Consider the following 17,331-nt stretch of genomic DNA (forward strand, 5'->3'; position numbering starts at 1 on the left):
TGTGAAAGCGTTTGACGCGGGTCGGACGTGGGCGTGGCGTGACGTGAGGTTAAAAGACAGAATGGACAGCTGATTCAGAACAACAGCGACAGGTGAGGACAAGTTTCACTCTGTTTTTTTTTTTTTTATATTTTTCTTTTTATTGAACTTTTCTTAGGCTTGGTACATGGCAAATTAAACATGTTTCTTTATACAGGAACAAGTAGTGTATGAGTAAAAAAAATACAAATAATTCTAATAATTGACTTTGCACATATTTGTCCCAAAATTAGGCTGCTGACACAAAGACAAGCTGAGTACATGATGATATTTAACTGCTGAGGCATACAGTATTACAGGACCCCACTTGGGAAAAGCACAAAAAAAACAAACAAACAAACAAAAAAAAGTCCTAGTTGTTTACCTTTATATAGTTCCAAAACCTGCCCCAGGGTGTCACCCCCTCTTCCCTATCACCACTCAATCTACTAAGCATACATTCATAAGACGCAGTTTCAGTCATTGCACACACCCATTCTTTCACATGTGGAATTTCTGATGCCTTCCAATGTCTTAAGATTACTCGACAAGCTGTTGCTGTACCCACCGAGATTACAGAAAAATTACATTTGGTTATATTGGGTAATTGAGACTTGTCCCCCAGTAGACAGAGCTCTGGGCTTAGGGGAATCTCTGCTCCAAGCCAGTTACTCACCATATTTAAAATCTGAGTCCAGAAAGGTCTAACCAAGACACATTACCACATACAATGAACAAAGGTTCCAGTTTCCTCCTTACATTTCCAACACAAGTCATCACCCGATAGTTTCATCCTGTACAGTCTGGATGGTGTGTAATAGTATTTATGTAATGCATTATATTGTGTAAGTTTACCCCTTGCCTCTCTCACATATTTACCACAATCAGCCACTATTACTGCCCATCTATCAAAATCAATCTCTCCACCAAGGTCCCTCTGCCAAGTTATCTTTAACTGGTCATAGTCAGTTGCGAGAGAAGAAATAGCCATTTTATAAAATTGTGAGGCTTTTCGTTTTCTAAGTGGAAGTTTCATATAATCGCTTATCATATTATCGGTAATATTGTATGGCTTTGAAGTGATGCAACTTCTCATTTGCAAAAATTTCCAAAAGTTATCTTTTCCCACCAAGTCAAATTTCTGCAAAAGCTTATTATATGGCAAAAATACTCCATCTTCAAATAGATCATTAATGGTGCTTAAACCTCCGACGTGCCACTGTTTCCAATTCACTGGTTTCTTCCCAATGCATACATCAGGATTCTCCCACAATGATGAATATCTTTGTAGAGTATGTGTAAGTTTGAACATTTTATGTACTTTACTCCAGACATCCCTTGAATGTAGAAGTATTGGATTTGTAATGTTAGACCTTCTTTGTGATAACACTTCCATAGGTTGGAAAGGCGAGCACATCTCCTTTTCTACCTTCATCCAAGCTGTTTCATCCTCTGCAGCCTGCCGGTATCTTGCTATTTTAGCCATTTCAAAAGCTAAATAATACAATCTAAGATCTGGCAGGCCCAGCCCTCCTTTCTCTTTATGTGCACATAACTTTCTCAATTTAATTCGTGGTCTTTTCCCAGCCCATAGAAAACATTTTATAATATCATCCAATTGTCTAAAGATGGTAGATGGTATATTAATTGGCAACATCATTGCTACATAACTGAATTGTGGGGCAATTATCATTTTTATAGCATTGATTTTTCCCCACAATGTCAATTTTAGTTTCCCCCACTTATCAAGGTTTATTTTCATCTTTTGAAGTAACGGGTTAAAGTTTAGTGCCACTATTTCATCTATATCCTCATGAAGTTTAATGCCAAGATACTTCATTCCCTGTCGTACCCATCTAAAATTAAACTTCTCCACCATAGATGATATACACGAATTGGAGAGAGGCATTGCCTCGGATTTGCTCCAGTTGATGGAGTAGCCTGAAAATTTTGAAAAAGACTGGATGGTGTCCATCAGATGTGGCAGCGAAGTCAGAGGTTCAGATATTACTGCTAAAATGTCATCAGCATATAATAGTAATTTGTGTTCATTGTCTCCTCCTCTTACACCTCTTATTCCAGGGTGTGCTCTAACAGACACTGCTAAAATCTCTAAAAAAATGATAAACAGTAATGGGCTCAATGAACATCCCTGTCTAGTTCCCCGAGTCAGATTAAAGAAGGGGGAGATTATCCCATTTGTCATCACTGCAGCCTTGGGTTCTTTATACAGCATTTTTATCCATTTAATGAAGTTGGAGTTGAAACCAAAATGAGATAGAGTGGAGAACAGAAATTGCCACTCCAACCCTATCAAAGGCCTTTTCTGCGTCTAGGGAGATGGCAGCTATAGGACTATTTTGGGATTTACTCAGCCACATTAGGTGTAGCAAGAGTCTAACATTATCAGTTGAAGTTCTATTTTTCATGAAACCAACCTGACTGGGATGAATGATGCTTGGTAAAACTAACTGTAAACGTGTCGCTAAGATTTTAGTAAGAATCTTACAGTCAAGATTGAGCAGGCTGATGGGTCTGAAATTGGAGGGATCTGCTGGGTCTTTACCTGTTTTGGGAATTAGTGAGATTACCGCTTCATTAAAAGTTGGAGCTACACAACCCTTATCAAATATCTCCTCATACACCCTCTGTAAAACTGGTATGACAATATCTGCAAAGGTTTTATAATATTCCACTGGGAGCCCATCATAACCTGGGGACTTTCCATTTTTCATCGAAGAAATTGCCTTCCTTATTTCATCCTCAGTTATAGGTGATTCTAGACCAGCTGCTTCCTGAGGTGGGAGCTTGGGTACGTCTATATTAAGGAGAAACTGTTCCATATCTTCCTGCGAAGCATTAGGAGACATAGAGGATGTGTATAACTTCTCATAATATTGTTGAAAAACTCTATTTATATCTTTAGCATCAAATAGTTGTACATCTCCCTGTTTTATAACTGGTATGGCACTAGCAAAGATTTTTTCCTTCACCTGTCTGGCTAACAATTTCCCCATTTTTTTTCCCCACCTTCATAAAAGTTTGTTTTCAATCTGTAAAGAGCATATTCTGCTTTTTTATTATAAATGTCATGTAAAGAGTATTTAAGCTTACAAAGCTCTTGAAATTTCCCATTACAAAAGTGTTTTGACAGGTCCAATTCCATATCTTTTATCTCCTTCTCCAAATCTTTAATCCTGATAACATTCTCTCTTTTCTTTTTTGCAGCTTGTGCTATAAATTTTCCTCTCATATATGCCTTTGAGGCTTCCCACACAGTAGTTATATCTTCAGTGCTACCAATATTGATTTCGAAAAATGTTTTTAAATCTTCTTCCATAGTCTTTTTAAAAGTTGAGTCTGACATTAAGCCAATGTTTAGTCTCCATCTACCTCTCCTTTCAGATTTTAGATTGGCTTTAATAATCAATTCGACCGGTGCATGATCTGTAAGGGAGATTGCCCTTATATCACAGTCAGCCACCTTATTTGCCAGGGAGGTACTTATCAGAAAAAAGTCTATTCTGGAATAAGTTTTGTGGCAGTGGGAGAAGAAAGTAAAATCCTTCACCTTGGGATTTGTCAACCTCCATATATCGATTAGTCCTACATCTCTACTCAACATATGCAAGGCTTCTCTCTCCTTGGTCATGAGAAGAGGTCTGGATGAACTCTTATCCAGTACTGGATCCATAACTTCATTAAAATCGCCAGCTAGGACAATTTCACCCTCAGTATCTCCCAGTATTTTATTTACCTCGTGGTAAAAATTGGGATCTCCCTTATTAGGTGCATATATGTTGCATATTACAAGAGGCACTCCTTCCACCACTGCTTCAACACAGATAACCCTTCCCTCTGCATCTTTAGTTTGTTTTAACATAATGAAACTTACATTCTTATGTACCAGAATCAGAACACCATTACGTTTACTCGAAAATGAGCTGTGGAATATATGTCCCACCCATCCCACTTTAAATTTTTCCACCTCCCAACCCTGCATGTGGGTCTCTTGTATCAGCACAATGTCTGCCTGGTTATTCTTCAAGAAAGATAATATCTTCCTCCTTTTGATAGGGCTGCTGCATCCATTTATATTCCAAGAAATAAACTTAACTGGTCTACTGGTTATGCTTTTCTCTCCACTCTAAAGTAAAATTAAATAATGATAAAAATATCCATAGGAAACAAAAGGTGAGATAAGTACTCCGTGCTTTCAATGTCTGTCTGTAACCATTCATAATATAGAAAATTACCATTTTTGGTTCCTTATAATAACCACTCATTACCATGTACCTGCCTGTTTTTGAACACATAACACAGAACCACAGTATGACAATGCAAACTGAGCTTGAACATAAAGTTGAAACAAAAGGTGTCCGGCTGTTAAAACTCAGCCAGAGTCCGAGTGCTGAACGCTCCTCGCTGCTAAAAAAAGAAAAAGGAAAGTAAAGAAATAACACGCAAAAGGTCCGTGGGATTAACGCCGCTTCCATGGAGACCGGTCCGTGTCTGGAAAAGCTTCTCCTTGGCCTGCACGGGGTTGCTCCAGTTCAGTACAAAACGCAGTCTTACAAGTATAAACAACATCTCACCTCTCTCCATTCATCTCAGTCCACAGCTCCTCCCGATCATTGCTCATTCATGACTTTCTCCGCGGCTTCGACAGTGTTGCAGCTCACGCTTTTCCCTCTCCATTTAAAGTGCAACGTAACGGGGAAAGCCAGTGTGTATCTAATGTCGAGCTCGTGTAATTTGCGCTTCACCGGTGTGAACGCTTTCCTCTTCTGCGCCAGCTCTCTAGACATGTCCGGGAACACAGATAAGCGACATTTTTCCCAAACGAATCCTCGCTTTACCTTGGCTGCATTGATCACGGCATCCCTCGCTGATTGCCTCAGAAAGCGAATCAACACCGGCCTTGGAGGCTGATCTATATTCGGCATCGGTGCCAGTCGCCTGTGCGCCCTTTCTATCTCCATCTCCCCGTCAGTTTCAACGCCGAGTCCCTCCGCCAGAATCTTTTTAACACAGTCAAGCAGCGTCCCATTTGTACCAAGGGTTTCCTTTAGACCGACCAACCTCACATTGTTTCGTCTACTTTGGTTTTCAAGGGTTTGCACTCGGTTCCATAATTGTTCCGTCTGTTTATCCTTGCTGCCCTTGTCCTTCAGCAGCTGCTGCGACGTCTCCTCCAGGTGTACAATACGCACCTCGGCCTCATCCAGCCTCTCCTGCATGGCCGTCACCGTGTTATTCAGCTCCGCCGTTGTTTGTTTAATAGAGGAAACATCGGTTGCAACCTTCTGCAGCGTATCATTCATCTTTGAAATTTCTGCCATCAGCTTTTCCAAACTATCCGATGTGTTCATAGTTGTGAGGGGAGCTTCAGCGGCCTCGAGTTCAACTTCATGCGCCGGGCAGACGAGCGCGGAGGGTTTTTGAAATACTTCGATGTCGCCATGTCTCTAAACCTTTCTTTGACCGAAAGTATTATATCTGAACAGTTAAAGTTGTCAGGGTGAGCGTAAGATTACTTAAATATATGCGTTTTCACACCAATAACTCTGAAAATAGCATGTGCAGGACAAGAGCCTCCCCAACTCGCGACCATCTTGGCTGCTGCACCCACGTGACTCCCTTGCAGACAGGTGTATTTAACCCTACCTCCGACGCATGGCTTGTGCCTACGTCATTGTACACGCCCAGCGTTTTATGTGTTTCGTGTGACGCTCTGCCACTAGGCCACGCCCCCTGAACTCGGCTTCAGGCGACACGGCTCACCAACACGCCAAGCGTTCACATTGCTCGACGCGGGTCGAAGGTGCAATTTGGACTCGCTAAGGTAGCGGGTCTCAGTGTGAAAGGGGCTTATGTTCAGTCTCCAGCTCAGAGCTGTAACCCGCCTCAGAAACACTGGTCAAACCCAACCAAATGAACACTTAAAACTGCTAATGTTGGACATCTGAACGCATGAACTATACGTCCGACTGCTCATGCCGAACGCCGTGAGAGCAGAAAATATTCTGCTTTCGTGGCGCTTGCTCTCAGAGCGGGTCGGGATGCAGAGGATCATCACCTGAACAGCAGCGGGCGATGCTGGTTAAATGTGAGCACCTCATAGAAAGGTGTAGATCAGATTATTCGGGCTTTTTAACTGAGCATCTGATGGCGCTCCTGATGTGTATTCTTCAGCTTCCTTAACGAGCTCACGTCTTTCTCCCAGTTTAGCTCCTTAAAACCACAGGATGCTTGTTTTTCTGTCTTTAAGCCAGCTGAACGGGAGCTCATCTCCACTTTAACCTGTTGTAACCAGGAACGTGTGTTTGGTGTGTTTGGTTTGTTTGGTTTGTTTGTGTGTATTTGGGTGTGTTTGGTGAGGTGTGATGGATGTGTTTGGGTGTGTTTGGTTTGTTTGGGTGTGTTTGGTGTATTTGGGTGTGTTTGGTGTATTTGGGTGTGTTTGGTGTATTTGGGTGTGTTTGGTGTATTTGGGTGTGTTTGGTGTATTTGGGTGTGTTTGGTGAGGTGTGTTTGGGTGTGTTTGGTGAGGTGTGTTTGGGTGTGTTTGGGTGTGTTTGGTGTATTTGGGTGTGTTTGGTGAGGTGTGTTTGGGTGTGTTTGGGTGTGTTTGGTGAGGTGTGTTTGGGTGTGTTTGGGTGTGTTTGGGTGTGTTTGGTGAGGTGTGTTTGGATGTGTTTGGGTGTGTTTGGGTGTGTTGGGTGTGTTTGGTTTGTTTGGGTGTGTTTGGGTGAGGTGTGTTGGGTGTGTTTGGGTGTGTTTGGTGAGGTGTGTTGGGTGTGTTGGGTGTGTTGAGTGTGTTGAGTGTGTTGAGTGTGTTGAGTGTGTTGGGTGTGTTGAGTGTGTTGGGTGTGTTGAGTGTGTTGGGTGTGTTGGGTGTGTTTGGGTGTGTTGGATGTGTTTTTGGTGTGTTTGGGTATGTTTGGTTTGTTTGGGTGAGGTGTGTTGGATGTGTTTGGTTTGTTGGGTGTGTTGGGTGTGTTTGGATGTGTTTGGGTGTGTTGAGTGTGTTGGGTGTGTTTGGGTGTGTTGGATGTGTTTGGGTGTGTTTGGGTATGTTTGGTTTGTTTGGGTGAGGTGTGTTGGATGTGTTTGGTTTGTTGGGTGTATTTGGGTATATTTGGTGTGTTGGGTGTGTTTGGGTGTGTTTGGGTATGTTTGGTTTGTTGGGTATATTTGGTGTGTTGGGTGTGTTTGGTGTGTTTGGTGTGTTTGGTTTGTTTGGGTGTGTTTGGATGTGTTTGGAGTGTTTGGTTAGGTGCGGCCACACAAATCAACGCACACAGTGTTTGATAAAAAACCTCTTTTCTTATCTTAGCGGGTTTATTTATTGTACATGATTAGGTTTGGTGTTTAGGTGTTTTTGGTGTGTTTGGGTGAGGTGTTTTGGGTGTTTTGGGTGTGTTTGGTGTGTTGGGTGTGTTTGGTTTGTTGGGTGTATTTGGGTATGTTTGGTTTGTTTGGGTGTGTTGGGTGTATTTGGGTATGTTTGGTGTGTTTGGTTTGTTTGGGTGTGTTTGGAGTGTTTGGTTAGGTGCGGCCACACAAATCAACGCACACAGTGTTTGATAAAAAACCTCTTTTCTTATCTTAGCGGGTTTATTTATTGTACATGATTAGGCGCTGGTAAAGGTGGTTTAGAAGTAGTTGACGACTCTGCGGATGGACTGGATGTTGGGGTTCTGGGCCTGCCACTCGTTGTGGCTGCAGTAGTTTCCACGCTCCACGATGTACATGCGGCCGCGGAAGTTTGGCTCCTCGTACATCACCCAGCTGAGGACGGAGGGAAGACATGTGGTTTAATGACGCTTTTAATTCTCCTCTTTTTAGGACAGAAAAGATGCCTCTGCTTTGGTTTTTAAAGGAAACTTCCAACATTCACTTTTAATCCGAGTGTTTTTCTCTAAGATCAGAAATCAGACCTGATATGCAAAGGCTTTAAATGTTCAAACATATAAAAACTGCTGTTTCTGTGAATGTTTTGTCAAAATGAAATGAGGAATCTTCCCGTTTTGGTTCAATCCGAACACTTAATATCGTTTTAAACAGCTCCCAGTTATTTTCAGGATTATCTAGACCTCAGGGATCATGAAATCTTTTGGCTTCATCCTCCTGGGAGCAGGAGTATCGGTGCTCAGTGCTGAGATTTAAAAACCTCCTGAAGCGAGGCGTGTGTGACGGTGTTTGTGCTGCACTCACGCTCCATCTCCGTAGACCCTGACGGAGTTGATGCAGTTGGAGGGGTAGCCGCGGCTCTGCAGGAAGGGGCAGTCGTCGCAGATCTCCACGCACTGACCGGAGAAGTTGCAGCTCTCGAACAGCTCGATGCGGTAATGCTCTCCGTGCTGAGGGGCAGAAACATGGAGGGCAGATGGTGAAGGATGTTCAAGTTTCTGACTAAACGGCTTCCGGTTGGAGGTAAAGACTCATAAAAACTGAGGATTCATTTCCTGTTCAAGTTTAAATTTTGAGTTTAAATGTTAACCAAACCTCCAGGAATGCGTTTCCAGCCCATATAAGCAGACTTTCAGGCCTAAAGAAACTTTATTTTTGCTCTAATGTTCCTGAACTTCTCATCTTACTGAAGACGTTTCAGGACAACGAGCGGCTACTTGTTGCTCGGTGTTTAAATCCCAACAGTTTATCCTTTGATAACAGCCTTTTAAACTACTGGTGTTAGTTACTGTGCGAGGTGTTTACCATGCGGATAGGCTTGCAGGATCCCATGTGGTCGTTGTGGGAGTTCCACCTCTGGAATTCTGGGTACTCGCCGTGCTCCAGGATGTACTGCTGGCCCCTGAAGTCGGGGTGGTCGTAGCAGATCCAGGCGCCGCTCTCCACACGGATGGAGTTCACCCTGGAAATCACACGTTACGCTTTTTAAACATTTTTAGCTTCTTATTTGATGAAAAATGACGTCAGACACATGGAACAGAGGCGCCTCAGCCTCACATCAGTGTGTGCTGACTGCAGGCCGAAATAATAAGTTCCTTCCTCTCCTCTGTGAGCAGAACTCTGCTTCCATGCTCTCTGGTTCTTCTCATCAGAACCAAACTGCTGATCCAGATAAACTCAGAGCATCTCTGAGAATAAAAAGCTTCTAACGGAATAAAGCATCAGGGCTTATTCTGCTTTCTCTTCCTGTTTAAATGGTTCCAACCTGCAGGAAACAGTCGGTTCTGGTTGATGTTGGACCGCTAACAACCATCGGACTGTTTTTATTGGCCTTGAGTGTTGTCTTAAATATGCTTTTAGTATAATTCTGAGATGGAATACACCAGTTTTAGCTGAAATTCTGGCCTTTTTGGGCCCCTTTTTCCTTCGTCTTCAACCCTTTGATGTCATTTCTGATTTGAAAATGACAGAAACCACGAAGCGATTATCAGAAAAGTTGCAGACAAAGTTCCTGCAGTAGCTTTGGTTCGTCTTTGTGTGGGTTCATGAGTAAAAGTTGAGTTTTTACCTGTTCATGAAGCCACGGTCCTGGAAGTTATCACAGTCACCTCTGACCTCCAGCTTCCTGCCGGTGAAGCATCTCCCCTCGTAGAAGGTGATCTGCAGAGAGAACAGAGACGCGTTCATGATGCCGCCGGCGTTTATTTCACATGAAACCCAGATCAGAGACGGAGATGTTGAAGGCACAGTTACTAATTAAGAGCTTCGGCCTCGATAAGAGTTGTTACTCTCACAGAAACGAGAGTTTGGACGATGGTCATCTGATATTTTCCACTTTCAGCCGCCGCTTTGGGTCAATTTGACGACTTTTGAAACAAACACATCTACTCCAGCTGTCCTGAACATCTGTCCTGAACATCTGTCCTGAGCTGCAGTTTGCTTAAAACAAGCTCGCATCAAGTCTGAATCCAAGAAACTTCTGATTTTAACAAGTTATCAGAAACAAATGTGTGAAACTGGAAGCTTAAAGTGCAGCTCAGTTCAGTTCCTGAGATTTAAAAAAGCTTTTAAACACATCAACACTGGTTAAAGCCTTCGTCATGAAATAGATTAGAAGATAAATCCATAAAGTTTCCACCCTGGAAAAAGATGAGATTCATCTTAACAAACCACAAAAGTTACACATTACTTTGGAATAAGAAGCTCGTTGCTTAAAATAATCAGCATAAAACAGCATCAACATCCATTTTATCACTAAAGCTGAGAAAAAAATGAGCGATTTATCATATTTTAACATTAGCCCCGCCCATCCTGCTCTGATTGGTCAGCTCCAGTGGCCTGATCAGGCTCCGCCCAAGTATTCAATTGGTTATAAAGTTAGTACACACCCCTGAGTTGGATAAAGCAGCTAAAACACATTTAAAGGCATTTAAAAATACCTACAAATGTCAAATGTTGGTTTGTATGTGACACAGAGTGCAAATTAAAAACCGTTAAACACTTAATCTAACCACGGCCAGAACAAAACCATTAATATTTTTCTTTATCTTCGTGTCTTAAATGTAAAAAGCTGGACCGCAGTAGCAGACAAACCCCGAAACCGAAAGTTTTAAAAGCTGCTGACGGCCCGAGCTTCCCCCTGCGGGTACTCACCTTTCCAGAGTACTGCGACATTTTAGCCCACTGGATGTCGTCCAACCTGGCCCACAACCACACACACAGTGTAACAGAGAGAAAGTTGGACACCCCAATATATACGGCAGGGGGGCCAGCGCCCGGCGGGGGGACAAAGCCGCGGCTTTACAGATTTCTGCTGCCTCGGCGCTTTCCCTTCATCCTGGCGTGTCTGCTGATTCTGCTGCGTGTGTGTGTGTGGGGGGGTCTCAATAGAAAGTGCTTGGCCACAGCTTTGCAGGTCAAAGATAATGCACATGCCACGTTTCTGCGGGGACAAACAGGCGCTGAAAGGCGGCACGACTGGCTTCACCGCGGCGTTTAAACGCTCTGTGACGCCAGAAGTTTCATCAGCACGGCTCAGATCAGCTGACTGATCGTTTATCTCTAAGTTATGGGAGCAGATGGTTTGCTGCAGTTTGTGAAAGCTTCGGGTTTATTTTTTATACGTCTGAATTATTAAGTTAACTAAAAAAAAAAAGTTTTTCATGAGATGAAATGAAAAGTGACGTAAAAAACAAGTTGATTCACGTAAAAGACTGAGTGTGAGAACAAATATAATCAATAAAGATCCAAACATCCACCGACCGCGTCATCCTGGTCAGAGTCCTGAGGGGCGGAGCCTATTAACCTACAATATCGCCGCCCCAGTGGCCGCCTGCCGTCTTTATTTTACTGTTAAATGTTCTGATTTATTCAACATTTCTCTGTTATGATTTTAAAGGATCTTTAAACACTTTTATTTGCAGATTAAATAAATCGGAACATATTCATGACAGATTGCTTTAATGTGAGCTAATATCACTTTTTCTTCTAAAACAAACTAAGTGAACTTTACTGATCAAACATGTAAATATTCTTTATGTTGTTCCACTTTAACACAAAAGTACAATAAATACACCAATAAAACTAAATAAACTGAGCTGTTCCAGAGGATAAACTAAGTGAATCTGACTGCAGCTACACTCAGATATGCTGAACTTAAAGATGCTCAGTACAGCCACAGGTAAGCAGGGAGTCCGTCCCATTTCTTCACCTTTTACAGGTGATTCAGAGGGAAATGTGACTGAGTCTTTTTAATGATGCAGAAACAGTGAAACATGAGCAATAAATGAAGTTCAGACATGATCTTAAACATTTATTTTAACGCTCAGGTTTTACTCTGAAGGGAAGTCGGCTGCTGCCCCCTGCTGGATGCTCCAGCTGCAACAACTTTATTAAACAACTGAATATTTGGCTTATTTGTAAATTCTTAATGTAATAATGTGCAGCTCGTCTTTGTGCTAAGTGACAAAATACTGAAGATGGATGGAAAACGAGAGAAATCAGAGCCACGGATTATGCTTCAGGCTGCAGGTTTAACACGTATGCAGCTGGAGCATCCAGCAGGGGGCAGCAGCCGACTTCCCTTCAGAGCGTTAAAATTAATGTTTAAGATCAAGAGGAAGATGTCTGACTTCATTTATTGCTCATGTTTCACTGTTTCTGCATCATGCAGCCATTCAGAGCCTGGTTAGAGCTAAAGGTTGTGCAGACATGAGACGGCAGGTTTTTAGCACAGCTTTAATGATTCAATCATAGAAACAGAAATAGTTCTTCTTCACATATAAAAACGTTGTAAATACAGAGGAGGGATCAGCCGAGGGTTCAGGCAGCAGCTCTCACAGAATCCGATGATCAGGTTGGAAATATATCAAAACTAAAGGGTCAAAAGTCTTTTATTCATGCAAAAAAAAAGAACTTCAGGCCACGTTTCACTGCAGTGAGCGAACCAAACGGTTCCTACAGATGTTTCAGTTCACGGTGGGTCAGAGGAGGCAGAGAGCTGTGCTGCCTCTGAGCTTCGGGGCCGTTGGTCGTCTCTGTGTTGGTCCTGTGATGGACCGATGAAAACAGACTCTTAAAGAAGATAAGAACAAACATGCATCTCCTCCACTCGGGTCTCTCATCATGTCTCCGGCTGTATCTGCCTCCAGCGACTACATGTGGATAAAAGCATCAGCTGAGCGCCCCCATGTGGATAAAAGCATCAGCTGAGCGACTACATGTGGATAAAGCATCAGCTGAGCGCCCACATGTGGATAAAAGCATCAGCTGAGCGCCCGCATGTGGATAAAAGCATCAGCGGAGCGACCGCATGTGGATAAAAGCATCAGCTGAGCGGCCGCATGTGGATAAAAGCATCAGCTGAGCGGCCGCATGTGGATAAAAGCATCAGCGGAGCGACCGCATGTGGATAAAAGCATCAGCTGAGCGCCCGCGTGTGGATAAAAGCATCAGCTGAGCGGCCGCATGTGGATAAAAGCATCAGCTGAGCGATTACATGTGGATAAAAGCATCAGCTGAGCGCCCGCGTGTGGATAAAAGCATCAGCTGAGCGCCCACATGTGGATAAAAGCATCAGCTGAGCGCCCACATGTGGATAAAAGCATCAGCTGAGCGCCCGCGTGTGGATAAAAGCATCAGCTGAGCGCCCGCGTGTGGATAAAAGCATCAGCTGAGCGCCCGCGTGTGGATAAAAGCATCAGCTGAGCGGCCGCGTGTGGATAAAAGCATCAGCTGAGCGATTACATGTGGATAAAAGCATCAGCTGAGCGACCGCGTGTGGATAAAAGCATCAGCTGAGCGCCCGCATGTGGATAAAAGCATCAGCTGAGCGCCCGCGTGTGGATAAAAGCATCAGCTGAGCGCCCGCGTGTGGATAAAAGCATCAGCTGAGCGCCCGCGTGTGGATAAAAGCATCAGCTGAGCGCCCGCATGTGGATAAAAGCATCAGCTGAGCGATTACATGTGGATAAAAGCATCAGCTGAGCGATTACATGTGGATAAAAGCATCAGCTGAGCGCCCACATGTGGATAAAAGCATCAGCTGAGCGACCGCATGTGGATAAAAGCATCAGCTGAGCGCCCGCGTGTGGATAAAAGCATCAGCTGAGCGCCCGCATGTGGATAAAAGCATCAGCTGAGCGATTACATGTGGATAAAAGCATCAGCTGAGCGCCCACATGTGGATAAAAGCATCAGCTGAGCGCCCGCGTGTGGATAAAAGCATCAGCTGAGCGCCCGCGTGTGGATAAAAGCATCAGCTGAGCGATTACATGTGGATAAAAGCATCAGCTGAGCGCCCGCGTGTGGATAAAAGCATCAGCTGAGCGCCCGCGTGTGGATAAAAGCATCAGCTGAGCGCCCGCGTGTGGATAAAAGCATCAGCTGAGCGACCGCGTGTGGATAAAAGCATCAGCTGAGCGCCCGCGTGTGGATAAAAGCATCAGCTGAGCGCCCGCATGTGGATAAAAGCATCAGCTGAGCGATTACATGTGGATAAAAGCATCAGCTGAGCGCCCGCATGTGGATAAAAGCATCAGCTGAGCGACTACATGTGGATAAAAGCATCAGCTGAGCGCCCGCGTGTGGATAAAAGCATCAGCTGAGCGATTACATGTGGATAAAAGCATCAGCTGAGCGCCCACGTGTGGATAAAAGCATCAGCTGAGCACCCACGTGTGGATAAAAGCATCAGCTGAGCGCCCGCGTGTGGATAAAAGCATCAGCTGAGCGATTACATGTGGATAAAAGCATCAGCTGAGCGATTACATGTGGATAAAAGCATCAGCTGAGCGCCCACATGTGGATAAAAGCATCAGCTGAGCGATTACATGTGGATAAAAGCATCAGCTGAGCGATTACATGTGGATAAAAGCATCAGCTGAGCGCCCGCGTGTGGATAAAAGCATCAGCTGAGTGACCGCGTGTGGATAAAAGCATCAGCTGAGCGCCCGCGTGTGGATAAAAGCATCAGCTGAGCGACCGCGTGTGGATAAAAGCATCAGCTGAGCAATTACATGTGGATAAAAGCATCAGCTGAGCGATTACATGTGGATAAAAGCATCAGCTGAGCGATTACATGTGGATAAAAGCATCAGCTGAGCGACTACATGTGGATAAAAGCATCAGCTGAGCGATTACATGTGGATAAAAGCATCAGCTGAGCGACTACATGTGGATAAAAGCATCAGCTGAGCGCCCGCATGTGGATGGAAGCATCAGCTGAGCGACTGCGTGTGGATAAAAGCATCAGCTGAGCGATTACATGTGGATAAAAGCATCAGCTGAGCGACTACATGTGGATAAAAGCATCAGCTGAGCGCCCGCGTGTGGATAAAAGCATCAGCTGAGCGCCCGCGTGTGGATAAAAGCATCAGCTGAGCGACCGCATGTGGATAAAAGCATCAGCTGAGCGCCCGCGTGTGGATAAAAGCATCAGCTGAGCGATTACATGTGGATAAAAGCATCAGCTGAGCGCCCGCATGTGGATAAAAGCATCAGCTGAGCGCCCACATGTGGATAAAGCATCAGCTGAGCGCCCGCGTGTGGATAAAAGCATCAGCTGAGCGCCCGCATGTGGATAAAGCATCAGCTGAGCGACCGCATGTGGATAAAAGCATCAGCTGAGCGCCCGCGTGTGGATAAAAGCATCAGCTGAGCGACCGCATGTGGATAAAAGCATCAGCTGAGCGCCCGCGTGTGGATGGAAGCATCAGCTGAGCGACCGCGTGTGGATAAAAGCATCAGCTGAGCGACCGCGTGTGGATAAAAGCATCAGCTGAGCGCCCGCATGTGGATAAAAGCATCAGCTGAGCGCCCACATGTGGATAAAGCATCAGCTGAGCGACCGCATGTGGATAAAAGCATCAGCTGAGCGCCCACATGTGGATAAAGCATCAGCTGAGCGCCCGCGTGTGGATAAAAGCATCAGCTGAGCGCCCGCATGTGGATAAAGCATCAGCTGAGCGACCGCATGTGGATAAAAGCATCAGCTGAGCGCCCGCGTGTGGATAAAAGCATCAGCTGAGCGACCGCATGTGGATAAAAGCATCAGCTGAGCGCCCGCGTGTGGATGGAAGCATCAGCTGAGCGACCGCGTGTGGATAAAAGCATCAGCTGAGCGACCGCGTGTGGATAAAAGCATCAGCTGAGCGCCCGCGTGTGGATGGAAGCATCAGCTGAGCGACCGCGTGTGGATAAAAGCATCAGCTGAGCGACCGCGTGTGGATAAAAGCATCAGCTGAGCGACCGCATGTGGATAAAGCATCAGCTGAGCGACCGCGTGTGGATAAAAGCATCAGCTGAGCGACCGCGTGTGGATAAAAGCATCAGCTGAGCGACCGCGTGTGGATAAAAGCATCAGCTGAGCGATTACATGTGGATAAAAGCATCAGCTGAGCGACCGCGTGTGGATAAAAGCATCAGCTGAGCGCCCGCGTGTGGATGGAAGCATCAGCTGAGCGCCCGCGTGTGGATGGAAGCATCAGCTGAGCGACCGCGTGTGGATAAAAGCATCAGCTGAGCGACCGCATGTGGATAAAGCATCAGCTGAGCGACCGCGTGTGGATAAAAGCATCAGCTGAGCGACCGCGTGTGGATAAAAGCATCAGCTGAGCGCCCGCGTGTGGATGGAAGCATCAGCTGAGCGCCCGCGTGTGGATAAAAGCATCAGCTGAGCGACCGCGTGTGGATAAAAGCATCAGCTGAGCGCCCGCGTGTGGATGGAAGCATCAGCTGAGCGACTGCGTGTGGATAAAAGCATCAGCTGAGCGATTACATGTGGATAAAAGCATCAGCTGAGCGATTACATGTGGATAAAAGCATCAGCTGAGCGCCCACATGTGGATAAAAGCATCAGCTGAGCGATTACATGTGGATAAAAGCATCAGCTGAGCGATTACATGTGGATAAAAGCATCAGCTGAGCGCCCGCGTGTGGATAAAAGCATCAGCTGAGCGACCGCGTGTGGATAAAAGCATCAGCTGAGCAATTACATGTGGATAAAAGCATCAGCTGAGCGATTACATGTGGATAAAAGCATCAGCTGAGCGATTACATGTGGATAAAAGCATCAGCTGAGCGATTACATGTGGATAAAAGCATCAGCTGAGCAATTACATGTGGATAAAAGCATCAGCTGAGCGATTACATGTGGATAAAAGCATCAGCTGAGCGACTACATGTGGATAAAAGCATCAGCTGAGCGATTACATGTGGATAAAAGCATCAGCTGAGCGACTGCGTGTGGATAAAAGCATCAGCTGAGCGATTACATGTGGATAAAAGCATCAGCTGAGCGCCCGCGTGTGGATAAAAGCATCAGCTGAGCGCCCGCGTGTGGATAAAAGCATCAGCTGAGCGCCCGCGTGTGGATAAAAGCATCAGCTGAGCGACCGCATGTGGATAAAAGCATCAGCTGAGCGCCCGCGTGTGGATAAAAGCATCAGCTGAGCGATTACATGTGGATAAAAGCATCAGCTGAGCGCCCGCGTGTGGATAAAAGCATCAGCTGAGCGATTACATGTGGATAAAAGCATCAGCTGAGCGATTACATGTGGATAAAAGCATCAGCTGAGCGCCCACATGTGGATAAAAGCATCAGCTGAGCGCCCACATGTGGATAAAGCATCAGCTGAGCGCCCGCGTGTGGATAAAAGCATCAGCTGAGCGCCCGCATGTGGATAAAGCATCAGCTGAGCGCCCGCGTGTGGATAAAAGCATCAGCTGAGCGACCACATGTGGATAAAAGCATCAGCTGAGCGATTACATGTGGATAAAAGCATCAGCTGAGCGCCCGCGTGTGGATAAAAGCATCAGCTGAGCGATTACATGTGGATAAAAGCATCAGCTGAGCGCCCGCGTGTGGATAAAAGCATCAGCTGAGCGCCCGCGTGTGGA

The 17,331-nt window shown here is 45.2% G+C and overlaps 1 protein-coding gene across 2 annotated transcripts; it reads right to left on the minus strand.

Moving 5' to 3' along the window:
- Positions 1–7,639: 7,639 nt before the first annotated feature.
- On the minus strand, positions 7,640–10,608 carry crygn2 (crystallin, gamma N2). 2 transcript variants are annotated; one of them, XM_075452503.1, is made up of 5 exons: positions 10,588–10,608; positions 9,503–9,594; positions 8,740–8,896; positions 8,239–8,384; positions 7,640–7,812 (listed from the first exon to the last, which is right to left on the minus strand). In XM_075452503.1, exons 1-5 carry the CDS (start codon positions 10,606–10,608, stop codon positions 7,677–7,679), a joined length of 552 nt encoding a protein of 183 aa, XP_075308618.1. In that variant the 3' UTR covers positions 7,640–7,676. The 2 variants fall into 2 exon arrangements, with proteins under 2 accessions (XP_075308618.1, XP_075308617.1); XM_075452502.1 differs by lacking the exon at positions 10,588–10,608 and having other exon boundaries at positions 9,503–9,628.
- Between the last annotated feature and the right edge of the window lie 6,723 nt (positions 10,609–17,331).

Source organism: Odontesthes bonariensis, chromosome 20, assembly GCF_027942865.1.
Source record: "Odontesthes bonariensis isolate fOdoBon6 chromosome 20, fOdoBon6.hap1, whole genome shotgun sequence".
In the NCBI taxonomy this organism is placed as follows: Eukaryota; Metazoa; Chordata; class Actinopteri; order Atheriniformes; family Atherinopsidae; genus Odontesthes; species Odontesthes bonariensis.